This window comes from Melopsittacus undulatus, chromosome 2, assembly GCF_012275295.1.
Source record: "Melopsittacus undulatus isolate bMelUnd1 chromosome 2, bMelUnd1.mat.Z, whole genome shotgun sequence".
In the NCBI taxonomy this organism is placed as follows: domain Eukaryota; kingdom Metazoa; phylum Chordata; class Aves; order Psittaciformes; family Psittaculidae; genus Melopsittacus; species Melopsittacus undulatus.
In genome coordinates this window covers 75,175,797-75,190,311 of record NC_047528.1, presented here as the reverse complement: position 1 = coordinate 75,190,311, position 14,515 = coordinate 75,175,797, and the positions used below count along the sequence as shown (strand labels likewise).

At 38.2% G+C, this 14,515-nt stretch overlaps 1 protein-coding gene across 1 annotated transcript in view; it reads right to left on the bottom strand.

The window, feature by feature from the left end:
- Positions 1-4,880: 4,880 nt before the first annotated feature.
- EGFL6 (EGF like domain multiple 6) overlaps positions 4,881-14,515 on the bottom strand; it is a 34,661-nt gene continuing 25,026 nt past the window's right edge. Inside the window, exons 9-12 of the mRNA XM_034074549.1 lie at positions 10,184-10,264; positions 8,333-8,419; positions 6,699-6,964; positions 4,881-5,487 (exon numbers count right to left, since the gene is read on the bottom strand). Coding sequence (XP_033930440.1) covers positions 5,392-5,487; positions 6,699-6,964; positions 8,333-8,419; positions 10,184-10,264 — 530 coding nt within the window. The 3' untranslated portion in view covers positions 4,881-5,391. The remainder of the gene's footprint in view (positions 5,488-6,698; positions 6,965-8,332; positions 8,420-10,183; positions 10,265-14,515) is intronic.

Below are 14,515 nucleotides of genomic sequence, written 5' to 3'. Positions count from 1 at the left end.
AAATGAAATGAAATGAAATGAAATGAAATGAAATGAAATAAAATAAAATTAAATGACGACCAAAGTATTTTAAAAAATCACCTCTTCTTCCATCCTTAATTATATGTGGAAGAGAATCCTATACAAATCTCATGTCCATAGACTGTGAAGGTCTAAGAATTGGGCAATACTTTGGGGCTCTGGCAGATTTAATTTTGTGAGAGTACCTCCCCTCATAGCATTTGAAGCATGTTCATTCACACAAAGAAAGAAGTCTTGGGTGGCTGTTTGTTTCAAGGATACTGCACAGATTACTTGAGAAAAGTTTTTTCTGTTATACATCCACAGCGAACCAGTCTGATGTTGGTTAGTTAAATATGAATTTGTTGTGCTAGCCCTGGGGTTATTTACATACACAGTGCTCCCTCCCCAGAAGAAAAAAAAAAGAGCTCCCAAACTGTAATGACTACCATTGACTCTCTAGAAGGAACCAGTAAGTAAATCAACTACAAAGTGGACCTGTGTTCCATCACTGCAGGACACGGTGGACAGCAATGTCAGTACAGGAAATATAGGAAAAATACATGGGAACTGGGTCTGGACATAGGGCATTTACATGCATGATCTGCTATTTTGGTCATTTTTAGTGCAGAGCATTTCAAAGAAAATGCAGTCATTGTCAAATTGTTTTCCTTACAGTTAGTAGCTAAATTGGAGCAACTGACTATATAGATATAAAGATTACTTATTCCTGGTCCATTACTTTGCAGCCATCCACAATTTATTTTCCCATCCCAGTTTTGTACAGTCACCCAGTATCACAATAGTCTTTGCAATCAACTTTCAGCTTAATGGTTTTGAACCATGAAGACAAAATTTGCCACCTTGCTATTCACACTTCCACTCTCATTTTCAATTGATCGCATGCATAGTTAGGCCATTCTGCAAGTGTCCCCTTGCTTCTAGAAAAGGTGACTATTTTAACGTTCCGGTAGTTTCCAAGAATACAAAGAAAATTAGGACTGCCATATCTTTACATCCTGGGCAGGAAGGTGTGCAGCTCAGCAAACAGATTTTGGGCATCAAAGTTAAGCACTAATGTTCCCTGCGCAGCAAGCAGAAAGCAATGGAACAGGGCAGTTGATTCTGGAAGATTTAAAGTGCCTGCTTGAGCTGCTAACTTTGCTATTGTCTGCATGCAGAGGGAACAGCAGGAAATTAAATATGCCACCTCCTCTATGCTACAAAAAATGGGCTGCTGAATGCAAATTGCCTCCTGGATGTGCTTTTGACTCCTAAACTCGGCCTGGGAATCATTTGAGGGAGTGCTTGGAGTTGCTCCTGCACACCATCCAACTTGAAGCACCATCTTTGCATGGAAGCAAAAAGAAATACATGAAGAAAAAAGAATGAAATGTTATTTTAAGGCAAGTGTAGGGAAATGCTGTTTCCTTTAACTCAGACCTTATTTCTGCTACTATCAGATGCAATAACTGTCTGTCATAAATTGTATTATTCTAGATAATATTTAGATTTGAAATATTTTTATTTAATTTAAAATAAATTAGTAAAACACTTTAAATGTTGGATTAAAGTTAGGTCTGAGTATGTAAAAGGATAACTATTGAAATGATTTCTCAAATCTCTCAGAGGAGAATATTCTTGTCAAGGGTGTATATGAAATAGAAATTGGTATAATTAATTGCAGAAACATTAAGGAATTTAGAGATTTTCAGAGTATTAGGCTGTTTCCTTAAAACATTCAGTCATGCTTTCATGCTTACTGCATCACTGAAGACTAAATATTCCCCAAATAAAAAATTAACAATCAGTGTTCTCTCAACAGTTCTATAATGTATGCTTCCTGAATAGCTGGGTTTTGGAAAGGGGAGGGTCAGAGAGACTGAATGTGTTGAAATTAAACTTTAAAGGCAAGTATTTGAGAGGTTAATAACTATCAAAATTAGAAATTCATTCCCATCAAAAAGCTTTTGCTGTGATAAGCTTTTATGTAACACCACACATATGACCAAGTAAATTATTATCCGTGCTTTCTTGTTATATATATATTCATTAATATAATGTAATGAATTTCAATACCTCTGGTACATGTAGGTGTATGACTCTGCATATGAAAAAAAATAGCAATTATGAAGTAAATATGAGTGGCAATCAGTTACTGAAAGCACTCTCCATTGTCTTAATCTTAAAAATTGCAGGGGGGAATCCTGCAATTATTTAATGTATAATTTAATTTATAATAAATAATAAATAATTTAATTATTTAATGTATAAAAATAATATCTAAAAGCTGGAAAATGTTTTAAGTTCCTTTCAATTGCAGGGTACAAGATAATCACCTTGTGGAAACATGCCTCATCATTTATATGTGTTCATGGCTGACAAAATGAAATGTCTCCTTTAATTCTTTTGGCAATTGAAGAAAAGTGATCAAAACCTTTGTTATTCAATCTTCAAGATTAAGTGAGCACATCTGTTGAGTAGTTTTTGAAGGATGTAGTATAGATTTCAGTAATTAGCCAGAAGCAATTTTTTTTCATTAACCTGTAGGCAGAGTACCATTTCCAATATTTATTATCAGACTTAAAAGTTGCAAATGATGTTATCAAAGTTAAAGCCACTGGATTATAGCATACTTGTAACATTTTCAAATACTCCGAGTGCAGTTTCCTTGCTGTCTAAAATAATCAAGCAGATAATGTATTTTATATTTCACAGTAATGGAAAACTGTCAGAAACATTTTGAGGCGTTAATGACTGTAGAGCGTAATATGCCCTTTAACTTTTTATCTGAAGGAGAAACATGTAGCTTTTGACCTGAGCAGTTGCATCTTCTGAATGAATGTTGCAAACAATACCAGTTAATTTGCTGATGCGCCAATGTGATTTATGTGAATATATCTACATAATGAATTTATTTTGTGCTTCTGCAGAAGCTATCTTTTAATTTATTCACAACAAAAATGTTTCAGTTTTGCTCTTCAGGTCTTGTTATACTAGAATAATTTTTATGACCTGCTGTGATGCAAGCTATCTCACAATCCATTGCAAACAAATGAGAAACAACTTCTGCATCTCCTACAGAAAGCCTTATGGTAGCTTTTGCACTCTCTGCTGGTCTATGCAAATAATTTTCTTGCTTGTTCCATGAAATGAAAAATCTTTCTTTCTTATCTTGTCTTTTGGATGGAATACATCCAAAACTACTAAAGCAATTGTCACAGTCATTAGTCATGGTGGACTACAATTTAACCAGCAATGAATAAATATCAGCATATTTGGCTCCATATCTGACCATGTCCATTGTGTTTACTGACTGTTGTTTGTGTATTGAGCAAATAATATTTAGATGTTATGCCTTACAGAGACAGTCTTTATCTTTCCATGCCAAATAACTGCATATGCAATAAATGGCTAGCTGTGCCTTTTAAGATAGATTTAGTTGCTCCACATATGTATTTCAGAGATATAATTTGCATTGTAATGCTCAAGACTGTAACAATTCATAGGCTTCTTAGGCTTTAGGGGCACTGTGTATGTGTAAATTGTTGCTGTTTGAAGCTAGACACAGAATTTGAGTACATTCTCTTAGTCTTCACTAAGGGTAGTTCAGAGAGTCAGACTATGAGGAGCACATCCAGAAAAATACTTGTTTCGCTTTCCTGCCTCATTGTGACCATGGTCTTCAGGCATCCTGAGATCACAGTCAGCATCCAATCCAAAGCTACTGAAGGAGCTTTCCTCCTTGCTTTGAAATTCCCAGGGTCTTTGCCCCACGATTAAAGAGAATTTTTCTCAACTCCTTATTTTGTAATTTCCTCATCACCTCCAAAGACACCAGGAAAGAAATTCATATGTCAAAGCTGAAGTCCATGTACAGTTCTCAGAGCACCTGTTTCGTAACACAAACCAGTTCTAACAAAGAATAAACATTTCCAGATTACACAGATTTTTTTCTTCTGGAACTTTCCAGACATTTCCACCCTTGCTTATCCTTTCCTCAGCTGTGTGCAAAGTACAAAATTACTGTGTTTCAATGAGAAATATCTCAAGAATCTCTGGCTTGTTTCGTAGGCAATTAAAGGTGTTTGAACTTTTGTAGTTGTTTTCTGTTAAAAAGTTTAGGCTCATATAGGCTATATTCTTCAAGGCTCTTTAATGTTGGTGTATAAAATTCTGTTCAGTTGTTCTGAGTGTCCTCTTCTTCGTACAGAAAATAAAGAGCATCACTAAAAGTAAACAGTGAGCAGTCAACCTAGAAGGGGATACATAGAACTAACCAAAAGGAAAAGGTATGTGTGCACATTTAACTGATCACTGCCTGAAACAGGGCTTCTCTGTGGGAATCTCTGTCCTCTTGGGATTCAGACCAGTAGGTACTTTCAGAAAATATAACAAGATGGAAGAAGATGGTTTTGCTCTCCACACCATTGTCTTCATAAATGGTGGAACCTGGATTCTAGACCCCCCCTTAAATATATATGTGTATACCTGTATGTGTGTGTATGCATGTGCGAGTGAGGCGGGGTGGCAGCTCCTAGTCTGTGGGAGAAGATTCTGCTCACCTTCCTTGCTCCTGGAGATGACAGATAGTCTCCATCCCTTTTGCTGAAGTCTGAAGGGACATGTGGCCAATTTGTTCCTTAAAGTCAGTACATAACATGAAGTTTCCTAAGTGCTAATAATGTCTCATTCTTTTTTATTTTTTTACCTGTGCCAGTTTGTTACATCCTATACTAATAATGAACATTAAATGCTTATAAAGCTATAAAGAGATCATTTCTAAATACTGATTGCATTACTCAAAGACACTGATGGCAAACAAAGTATTTTACATACTTTATTAGTAATGAAAATATTCCTCAAAGACATGACTCCACTTAGAACTTGCTTAGCTCCATCAAGCAGTAAATAAAGCTGTTCTCTTTCTTCTTACTTATTGAATAGATTGAACATCTTCACATTAAGCATGAAGTTAAAAATAAGTCACCAGAAGTACTAGCATCCTCTTAAATACTGCTTTATGTTCTTGTAGTGTAGAAGAGATGAAATAGAAGACTTAAGAATAGCCTTGAAAGGAACTTTAAGGAACAAAAGCATGTAGATTTCGTAAAAAAAGCTAGACAATACTTCAGAAACCCTGACCTTCAATGATAAAATACTGTAGTGCTACCCTCAAAATGTGTATTAGAATTAGAATAACTCATACAAAAGTGTACTCTACATCTTGCACAAGTCAGTTTTTCTGTTTGCATTGCTGCACTAAGTTCAATGCACAGTTTTTATCGTTTGGGTTTTTTTTTTATAAAGAACAAAATGATACAAAAATACACTACTAGTAAGGCAAATATTAAAAATAGTGTCAAATACAGTATACTCAAATATCCATTATCAGGTATCTTCTGGACATAGACCAGAAATTAGTATAACATTGTCCACTCCAATTTCTCCGGTTTTGCCCTTCCCACGTTCTGATTCAAAAGTGACCTGTCGAAAGAAAAGAGATATATTAACAATGAAAATGTAGTATATTCAACCATTTAGCAATTCTTAATGTTAATTACTTATAATGCTACATCTGAGGAATGTTTTATCACAATACAGGATTAATTTTATGACTTAAATCCTTGCAGTTTTTAGAATTTCCCTGCATTATTTGGACTAGATTTGTAATCCCCTGCACAGGTTTACAATACCAAATGGATTCTGGTAATAAGATTTCTTATTTTCATTGTACACAAAAAAAAAACGGCAAGTTGATTGAAATCCTATTATAATACTGAAGTTTTATTACAGTGTATGCTGTGAGTGCACTTAATTTCTTGAAGACATTACAACTATTCATTTTCAATCTATTTGTTAGGATTGTTAGGTTTTGGGTGTATGGTCCATACATATTTTTACTCTCTATATATACTATGCTTGTATATAGCGTAGTATGTATACTATAGAGAGAGTAGGTTTATTTTTGTGAATAGGATGCCTGGGCTTTTATAGTCTGATTCTCGTTTATGTAAGGGCTTTTCTACATCATTCCAGCAGTGCAAAGAACCTTGGGAAGGAGTTGCATTTAATATGTACTCACAGTATTCAGTTATACAGTAAAAGCCTTTACACAGCACTGAGTATGTTCAGTTGCATAATTGAGAACCAGGCCTTAGAATTTCAAGGAAAAATCTGTTGAGGTACTGACTGAGGCAGTTCTCAGGTATACATTAGTGCACAGCATTCCCTGTTGGCTAGTATGCCCTGCTCCTAAGGCAATTACCCACCCTTGATCATGTATGATGTCTCCTTTTTCACTAATGGTCTCATTTAGTGTGGTTTAAGAGCTTCCTCTCCTATGAAAGAGATAATTTTCATTTTTCCAGGCATTGATGTATACCTCTGTTGCATGAGATACTAAGGACAGATTTTGATTGCATGTGTTAATTTATGATCTGATGCAGGTTTTCTACAAAGTGACAGGATTATTGGCATCAGTGTTCTAACCAACTGGGGTAATTCAGTTCTGAAATTGCAACCACATAATAACTTTTTTCTCTTCTAGAATGTGTGCTCCTCTTTCCCATTTCAGATAAGCCTTTCAATTGCCAGTAGTCGATGCCTATAAAACAGTCAGTGGAACACTTGAGGATTATGAAATTGAGATGTTGTGTTGGTTATGACAGTTGGCTTATAAACTGTGTTATACTTACACTGTTGGTTGTTTCAGCCCCCTGAAATATCTCTATTTTTCCAGTTCTCCATTTTTCATCTTTTCCTTTGTTCTCCTCCCAGACAGGAGCAAGTTTTTTGTTTGTCAGGAACACTCGAAGCTTCCCCACTCTCTCACCAGCAAGCCGATAACTGAAAATCAGGCAGTAGCTGCTCTTTGGTTTCAGGTTGGTGAGGAAAAGGTTTAGACGCCCCATATCCTTCTTGTGCCCCACAAAAGCTGGAACTGTCATGTAGTACCCATCGCCTTGTAACAAAAAAAAAAAAACATAAATGCATCTTTAATGGTCTTGTGTCCATTATTAGTAAATTGAATCCATATTTGGTAAGAAAATACATGGAAGCTGTGTTACTTGAATAGTTTAAAATCAGACTGGAGAAAAGCAGCAGGAAGCATACTTTGCAAGGAATAAAGTTGCACTGCTGGAAGTCAGATCAATTTACAGGGGAGACGAGTTCATATTTCACTGGCAATTACAGTTATTATTCCTTGCACTATGTTTTAAGGGCAAAACCATTTCAGTTTTCCAAATGCAACAGCCTGAAACACGCTGCTGTGCCTCTGTGGTCAGACCCTTTTAGTACTTGAGCTAGATAACACTCTTTCCACTGTCCTCTACAGTGATGACAAACTCATAAATGGTTTTTTGTTCCCCAAATCCTGTGGGACCAATTAAATGACAGATATACACAAACAGATAAAGGGATAAAACATCTGGGGCCATAAACAAAGTCATACCTAGCAGATGTAAGTTTGGGAAGACAGGGTAAGGTAAGAATAAGGTCTTCCTGGAAGTAACAGTACAGAGAAGGAACTTGGGGAGAAGGAAATATATGGAGCAGGAGAGGAAGGATTAGTCAAGAAAGACTGGGATGGAAAGACTGTGAGGGAAGAGGGAGACGATGTGTGTGTAGGAACTGGAACAAGTGGCCTGTAAGATCAGCAGGATCCACTGGTCCCTACTGCAGTGAGTTTTGCAACATTGCCTGTGTCACAGGGGAAGACATCCTTTCAAATAAGTTTCTTCAGCCACACATGTACACCTACACAGGAGTCACACATTGCACTCCTGGAGCTATTTCTCAGGTTTTAGCAGGCCTGCTGTTGATGTCAGGTCAGGTATCAGCTGTTCTTGAATAGTTCCCTGCCTTTGGCTCATTCTGAGGAAGACTGTCACTAGTGTGTCTTGGAGAGTTTGAGATTTCCAAACAGTTATCACAGTTCTGTCTAAGCCATGTGAGTGACTACATTGCCATATCCATCTAAATAGCAGAGTGCAGCTAAATGCCCTACCAGTCTTGGAGAGACAGCATGCATAACTAAGAAGGTTTCCATTGCCTTATACCTTACAATTCTGAACAGTTACATTCTAATAATTTTTGTCATCTTTTTGATTCATTTGTGTTGAAATATGTTGCTGATTACCAATTGTCACTAGATATTTCAAAGAAACAATTTCCACTCCCAGCATTCTCTGGCCCTTTTTTCTTTTGTAAAGATAACCCATTGATGGGAGAACTAATTCTTGATTCTTCTTTCTCCTCCATCCCCCTTTTTTTTGGAGGGAGTGAACCATCAAATCTAAGCATAGCTAGAGGACAGATATTTAAATACCTTTATCTCGATCAGCAGGATTCCAGTCAAAGTCATCATCAGCATCTTGTTTCCAGTCACAGACTCCTCTACTGAAGCTACAATCAACTGAAAAAAAAAAACCCAAAAATTGGCAATGGAGACTCAGAGATAAGAGAAGCACTGTTTCATAAGTACTGACAGAAATAATTTGCTCTTTATTCATCTGTTTATTAATGTATAGGTCATTCTAAAATCATATACGATCTGAGTTCAAATAGTGTTGGCCTAGATGAAATTGTAGAAAAGCAAAACATTAAAATTTATGCAGTAATTCTTTCTTTAACTTAAATGACTTAAAGAAAGACAAATCTATTGTGTCTTTTTACTGCCAATCTCACTTCTGCACATGAGTTTATATGCTGTGACTTCTGTATACTGAGTGCCTGCTCATTGCCAGGTATAGTGGAGGTTTTAGTTTTGAACTCAAGCATCATAAATGGTTTGGGATCTGCCAACTTTAGAGTTCCCCTCTCTCCATTTGTTACACTGCTGTAGCTGTAATCAGCTGAGATGCTCAAGCTCCAGCTCTATCCATTGAAGGAGAGAAGCTGGCCTTCCATGAGAGTAATCCTTTATGTCAACACTTGATACTCATACAACTTGGATGTGGGAATAGCCTAAATCAGTTGACCTTTAGAGTACACTGAAAAAGGGTGTCACCCAGAGCACACTACAGCCTTCATGACTACGGATGAAAAGTCTTACACACACAAAGAAAGAAATACTGTGCAATGCAAGCATGGCAGATCAGATTAAGAATAATACATCAGTCATCTGATTTTCCTCAGAAATAAGCATCCTTCTTGTTCTTTTAATGTGTTTTATCATGAGACACAGAAGTGCAGTACATGACATTTAGAGAGCTTTAATGTATAAATCCATTGTTCCTGAAACTACTACTTTCTGAATTGGAAAAAACCCAAAATCTTGCCCTAATGTCAGCCAATACATCTGTTTATTTTGTTTTGTTTCGTTTTGTTTAAGATTTGAAAGCATTTGTCGATATCTGGGGAGTGAAAATCAACTTGTCCTAAAAATAATCTCAGCTACGGCCAATCCCAGCATTTCAGCCCCTGCTCACTTCTCTGGTTACTCCCCAAGAGGATGCTACTACCCTGTAAATACATCAGATCAATACGATCTCTCAGTCCTCCCTTTTGGTTTCTGCCTTATTTCCTGTGGCTTTCATAAGCAGGTCCTTATAGCCAGCTTTACGATTCGGTGCATCACAGAGAAACTATTTCCCACCACGAGAGAGAGGAGTGCCCTTTAATCTGCTTTGACCAGAGCTACACTCAGTCTGTTATAGTTCCCAACAGGCAGTGAAGTTTTCTGTTTGAAAGAACATGAAGCACTTTCCTAAGGTATAGCAGAAGCTTAAGTTCTGTACATAAATTGACAGATCTTGGACCTTGTATGCTCCCCTGACTGATTTTGCAACATTTTTTTTTACATGAGAATGAACAAGTACATGATACAAGTAGTATCATCTTATGCTGATATTCACAGGACTTACTGATGAATTGGGAACTATCATAAATTCATAGCCAAACCATTTAAAATTCATGGTAAATATTTTTTCAGTCTTGTTCAGGTGAAACTCCTGTTGACTTCTGACAGAGGACCAGGAGAAAAACCAAGAGAATATGGCTGAAGGACATTGGCATGTTGTTGTGTGCTATGCACACTCTCCTAACATGGTTTCATTTTATACACTATAGAAACGATTTTATTTTTTTCGTGACTATGAAATAAATTGCAAGTGAATTTCATGTCATGAAAACACACAATACACATGAAAATAAGTACTGTAGAATAAGACTAATCTACCTTCTTGCTCTGATCTTGACATTGGAGCTTTCCTCTGTGCAGGGAGAGAGCCAAAGGCAGCTGCTTCATTCACCTTGGGAACTAGGGAAAGCAATTTGTCAAGTGCTGAGTCATCATGGAAATAGGAAATGGAATTTTATTCCTTTCTACCAGTTGCCATGAATTATTTAAATAGCTCAATGTACGTATTCTCCACTCCACCACCAAACTCACATTCCTAACCCCAGTTAGATACTGAATTTTAAAACTTTGCTAAAATTGCTGTTTTCCACAGCACTACAGCTTCTAAGACATAAGCAATGGAGCTACAAGATTCACAAGGTCATAAAACTTTGACATGATCTCTCTGAGGTGTGGTGATCAGTTTTCTTGCTATGAAACTTCAGCTAATGATCAAAGTAGCTGTGAAGACAACAACTTAATGGTTTGGCAGCTATTTGCCCATAACAGCCTCAAAAACTATCAGAAGCTTTATAAAAGCCATAAACACTGTGGGATCAAAGGCCAGAGCCCTGTATTCAGGTACATGATAGCTGGTGCTGCTGTGACAGAAGCCCCAGAAGTTATTTTTCTGAATCCATACTCTCTGCTGGGGTACATATTCCCTTGCAAACCTGATCAGCAATGCTGTCTGCTGGGAAGGAAAGGTGCAGCAACCTTCTCCTCACCGTCCTTGCAACAGCTGGCAAGCACAGCCTGATGCTTTCATAACCAGGCTTGGTGGAAACCCCTGAATAAGTTCTTTTGTAAAAATCAGTTGATGCGTCTTGTGCTAAACTGGAAGAGTTAGTACAGCAGCACAATCATAGAATCATAGGCTCATAGAATGGTTACAGTTGGAAAGGACCTTAAGATCATCCAGTTCCATCCCCCTGCCATGAACAGGGACATGAACATTCCCCTAAACCAGGTTGTTCAAGGCACTCTCCAGCCTGGCCTTGAACACTTCCAAGGGATGGGTCAGCCACAGTTTCTCTGGGCAGCCTGTTCCAGTGCCTCTCCACTCTCTCAGTAAAGAGTTTCTTCCTTACGTCTAACATAAATCTTCCCTATTTAAGTTTGAACCCATTACCCCTTGTCCTGTCACTAGAACAATGAATGTTAGGTTTATTCTCTAAGATACTAGCCTAAAGAAGGTAGTTACTCAAGAAGCACAATTTTTCAGCAGCAGCCTCAGAGACTAAGGCAAAACCTCTCCTGTCTAAATAACTACAAAGATATAGAAGTTTGCAAACTCCTATTTACTATAAGTAATACTCTAAAATGCCCTAGTATTTTTAAAGTTCTGTGATTAGGCTTCTGTTGTACTGTTTTAGGTGATTAATAGGAAAGTCCACTCACTAAAAAAGAAAAATAATTAGTCTCAAGTTCTTTGTGCAGAGCTTGTGTAAGTAGCTAATCTCACAAGAGATAACTGGAAGATCAGCTTTCACTGCTTTCACTTGCACAGGATTCTATCCTTTGCAAGCACATATGCAGATGATACCTATGATATGTAGGTACACACCTATGAAAACAGAAGCCTAAATGTGCCAATTTAGAAAATGAGTGAGGATTACGGCTTACAGGAAGTATTAGTGGAAATGGAAAGCCTGACAGACTGAAGTTTACTTTTTAGCCACACCACATGGGCAGCAACGTTAAGAAAAGCTCAGACATCCTCAACAGTGCCAGATGACAGAAGATATGGAAATTATGATTCCCTACTCAGCATTGTATCATACAAACTATTAGAAAGTTATAAATGCCAAATATTTTGAAAGTCATTACTTTCACGTGCATGCACATTTCTTCAGAGGGGAGTTTATTCCCATGAGTTCCACTGAGCTTGGGCTTTCTATCAACATACTCCAACTCACAGTTGTAACCACATACTCAATTTTAAGAATATACTTACAACCCAATCCAGAGTCTCCTAGCACCATAGAGACTTAATCTTTATGCTCCTTTAAAACTCACAAAAAATTGCTCCTTATTGCACCAGAGAAAACTCATGCTAACAAAGAAGCCCTGAAGGCACTTCCAGAGGTGCTGAATTGAGCAAAGAAGGAAGACTAATGCAGTCTTGCAAGCTTTCTGATGAAATGCCAGGAGCATGTCCTTTCTTGCTGCTCTTGCAAGCCTTCCCCTCACCCAGATCATTGCTTAAATCACCTGAATAATATTCTTACTTAGGGCAAGGATTAATATATCCTTTTCCAAATTAATACATGTCTACATACACACATTGAGGAACAGGCATATAGAGATTAGGTGTTAAGTTTACTGTCATGCCATAGCCTTGGACTCATACATAAAGAGGCCCAGGCTGTGAAAATCCTTGCCAAAATGAAGAGAGCTATTAAAATATGATCAGTTCAGGAAAGAGTAGAGTGATTTAGCTAAAGACAACACCTGTCAGCATGATTTATTTACTGAGTTATTGAATTACACTTGAATTCACTTGAAGGATATACATGCAGGTGTAGCTGTGTGCTGCAGATGCTTCACGTGATGAACTGTCATGCACAGAAAAAGAACCAAATGTTGTATCCAAATCTATTTTTTTTTCCAAGTCAGGCATTATAGTCACATTCTCCACTTACTAGAAGATACCAGCTGCATGTTATAAGAAACTGTAAGCTTCAGGTTACTGAAAGATTTCCAATAAACCTTCTTTGAATGTGCCTACATTTTACATCAGACCATCACTGGACATAAAAAAGGAAATTCATGGTAGTCCTGCAGAGAAGGACTTGGGAGTGTTAGTCAATGAGAAAATGAACATGAGCCGTCAGGGTGCACTCACAGCCCAGAAAGCCAACCATATCCTGGGCTGCATCAAAAGGAGCGTGACCAGCAGGTCGAAGGAGTTGATCCTGCCCCTCTACTCTGCTCTCATGAGACCTCACTTGGAGTATTGTGTGCAGTTCTGATGTCCTCAACTTAAAAAGCACATGGAACTGTTAGAACAAGTCCAGAGGAGGGCCACGAGGATGATCAGGGGACTGGAGCACCTTCCATATGAAGACAGGCTGAGAAAGTTGGGGTTGTTCAGCCTGGAGAAGAGAAGGCTGCATGGAGACCTCGTAGCAACCTTCCAGTATCTGAAGGGGGCCTACAGGGATCCTGGGGAGGGACTATTCATTAGGGACTGTAGTGATAGGACCAGGGTAATGGGTTCAAACTTTAGTAGGGGAAGTTTAGATTGGATATAAGGAAGAAATTCTTTCCTGTGAGGGTGGTGAGGCACTGGAATGGGTTGCCCAGGGAGGCAGTGAATGCTCCATCCCTGGCAGTGTTCAAGACCAGGTTGGATGAAGCCTTGGGTGATATGGTTTAGTGTGGGGTGTCCCTGCCCATGGTAGGGGGGTTGGAACTAGATGATCTTGAGGTCCTTTCCAATCCTAACTATTCTATGATTCTATAGCTAAGATCTGAAGTTTACACCTCTTAAGTAGTAAGCAAAAGTTAGGATTACTCTTTTCAGCTCTTCTGCTGAAAAATGGTGCTTTCAGAAAGGGAGGCCTTGTCTCATGTTCTCTAAGGACAGACTTTGACCAAGAAAAGCTCACAGAAGTCCATTTTAGGCACAGCACAGTCTATCCTTCTCTCTGTACTGCTGGTGCCCCCCCCCCCCACCTAATTGTCTGCAGCACTTAGCTACTATATAATCTCTACGTATAAAATCCTTCATATCATGGTGCCACACATTTCTTAACTACTAAGGTCAGCATGGTGCTCTTATGATGTAAGATGGCTTGATCTTAAATAAACAGGAATTAGTGGCAGAGAGAACTGTTGCCCAGGCCTTCAGAGATACCTATGTAACTAGCTACTAAGAATTTCCATAGGATTTTTTCTATGAATGTCTGTGGTGATCTGAGCATAAGTAACTTGGTGATGTTCTGGTCCTGAGAGCAGCCACCTTGTTGCTGACACAGGTTCTTGCAACAGCAAGAAATTCAGGGCTGCTGTCTGCGAGATATATTTGAGTATTACCTTTGTTCTGAGGAGGAGGAATCTCTTTAAACCATGTTAGATGTAGTTTGTCAGCTGGAAGGTGTCCCTGCCTGTGGCAGGGGGATTGGAACTAGAGGATCTTTAAGGTCCCTTACAACCCAAACCCTTCTGTGGTCCTATGAACTGTATTATGTATTAGGATCTGCAGCAAGGAAAGAGACTTTATACAAAAATAGAGCAGCCCCATCCCGTTCTATCAGGCTAAAAGTACTTCCCTAAAAAATAACAGGACTCACACAGACCCACTCTGAAACAACTGAGAATGCCTGCAATCAAGGAAATGCTTCTTAGCAATAATCTCAGGAAACGATGAAGTAGTGCTGAAAAGAA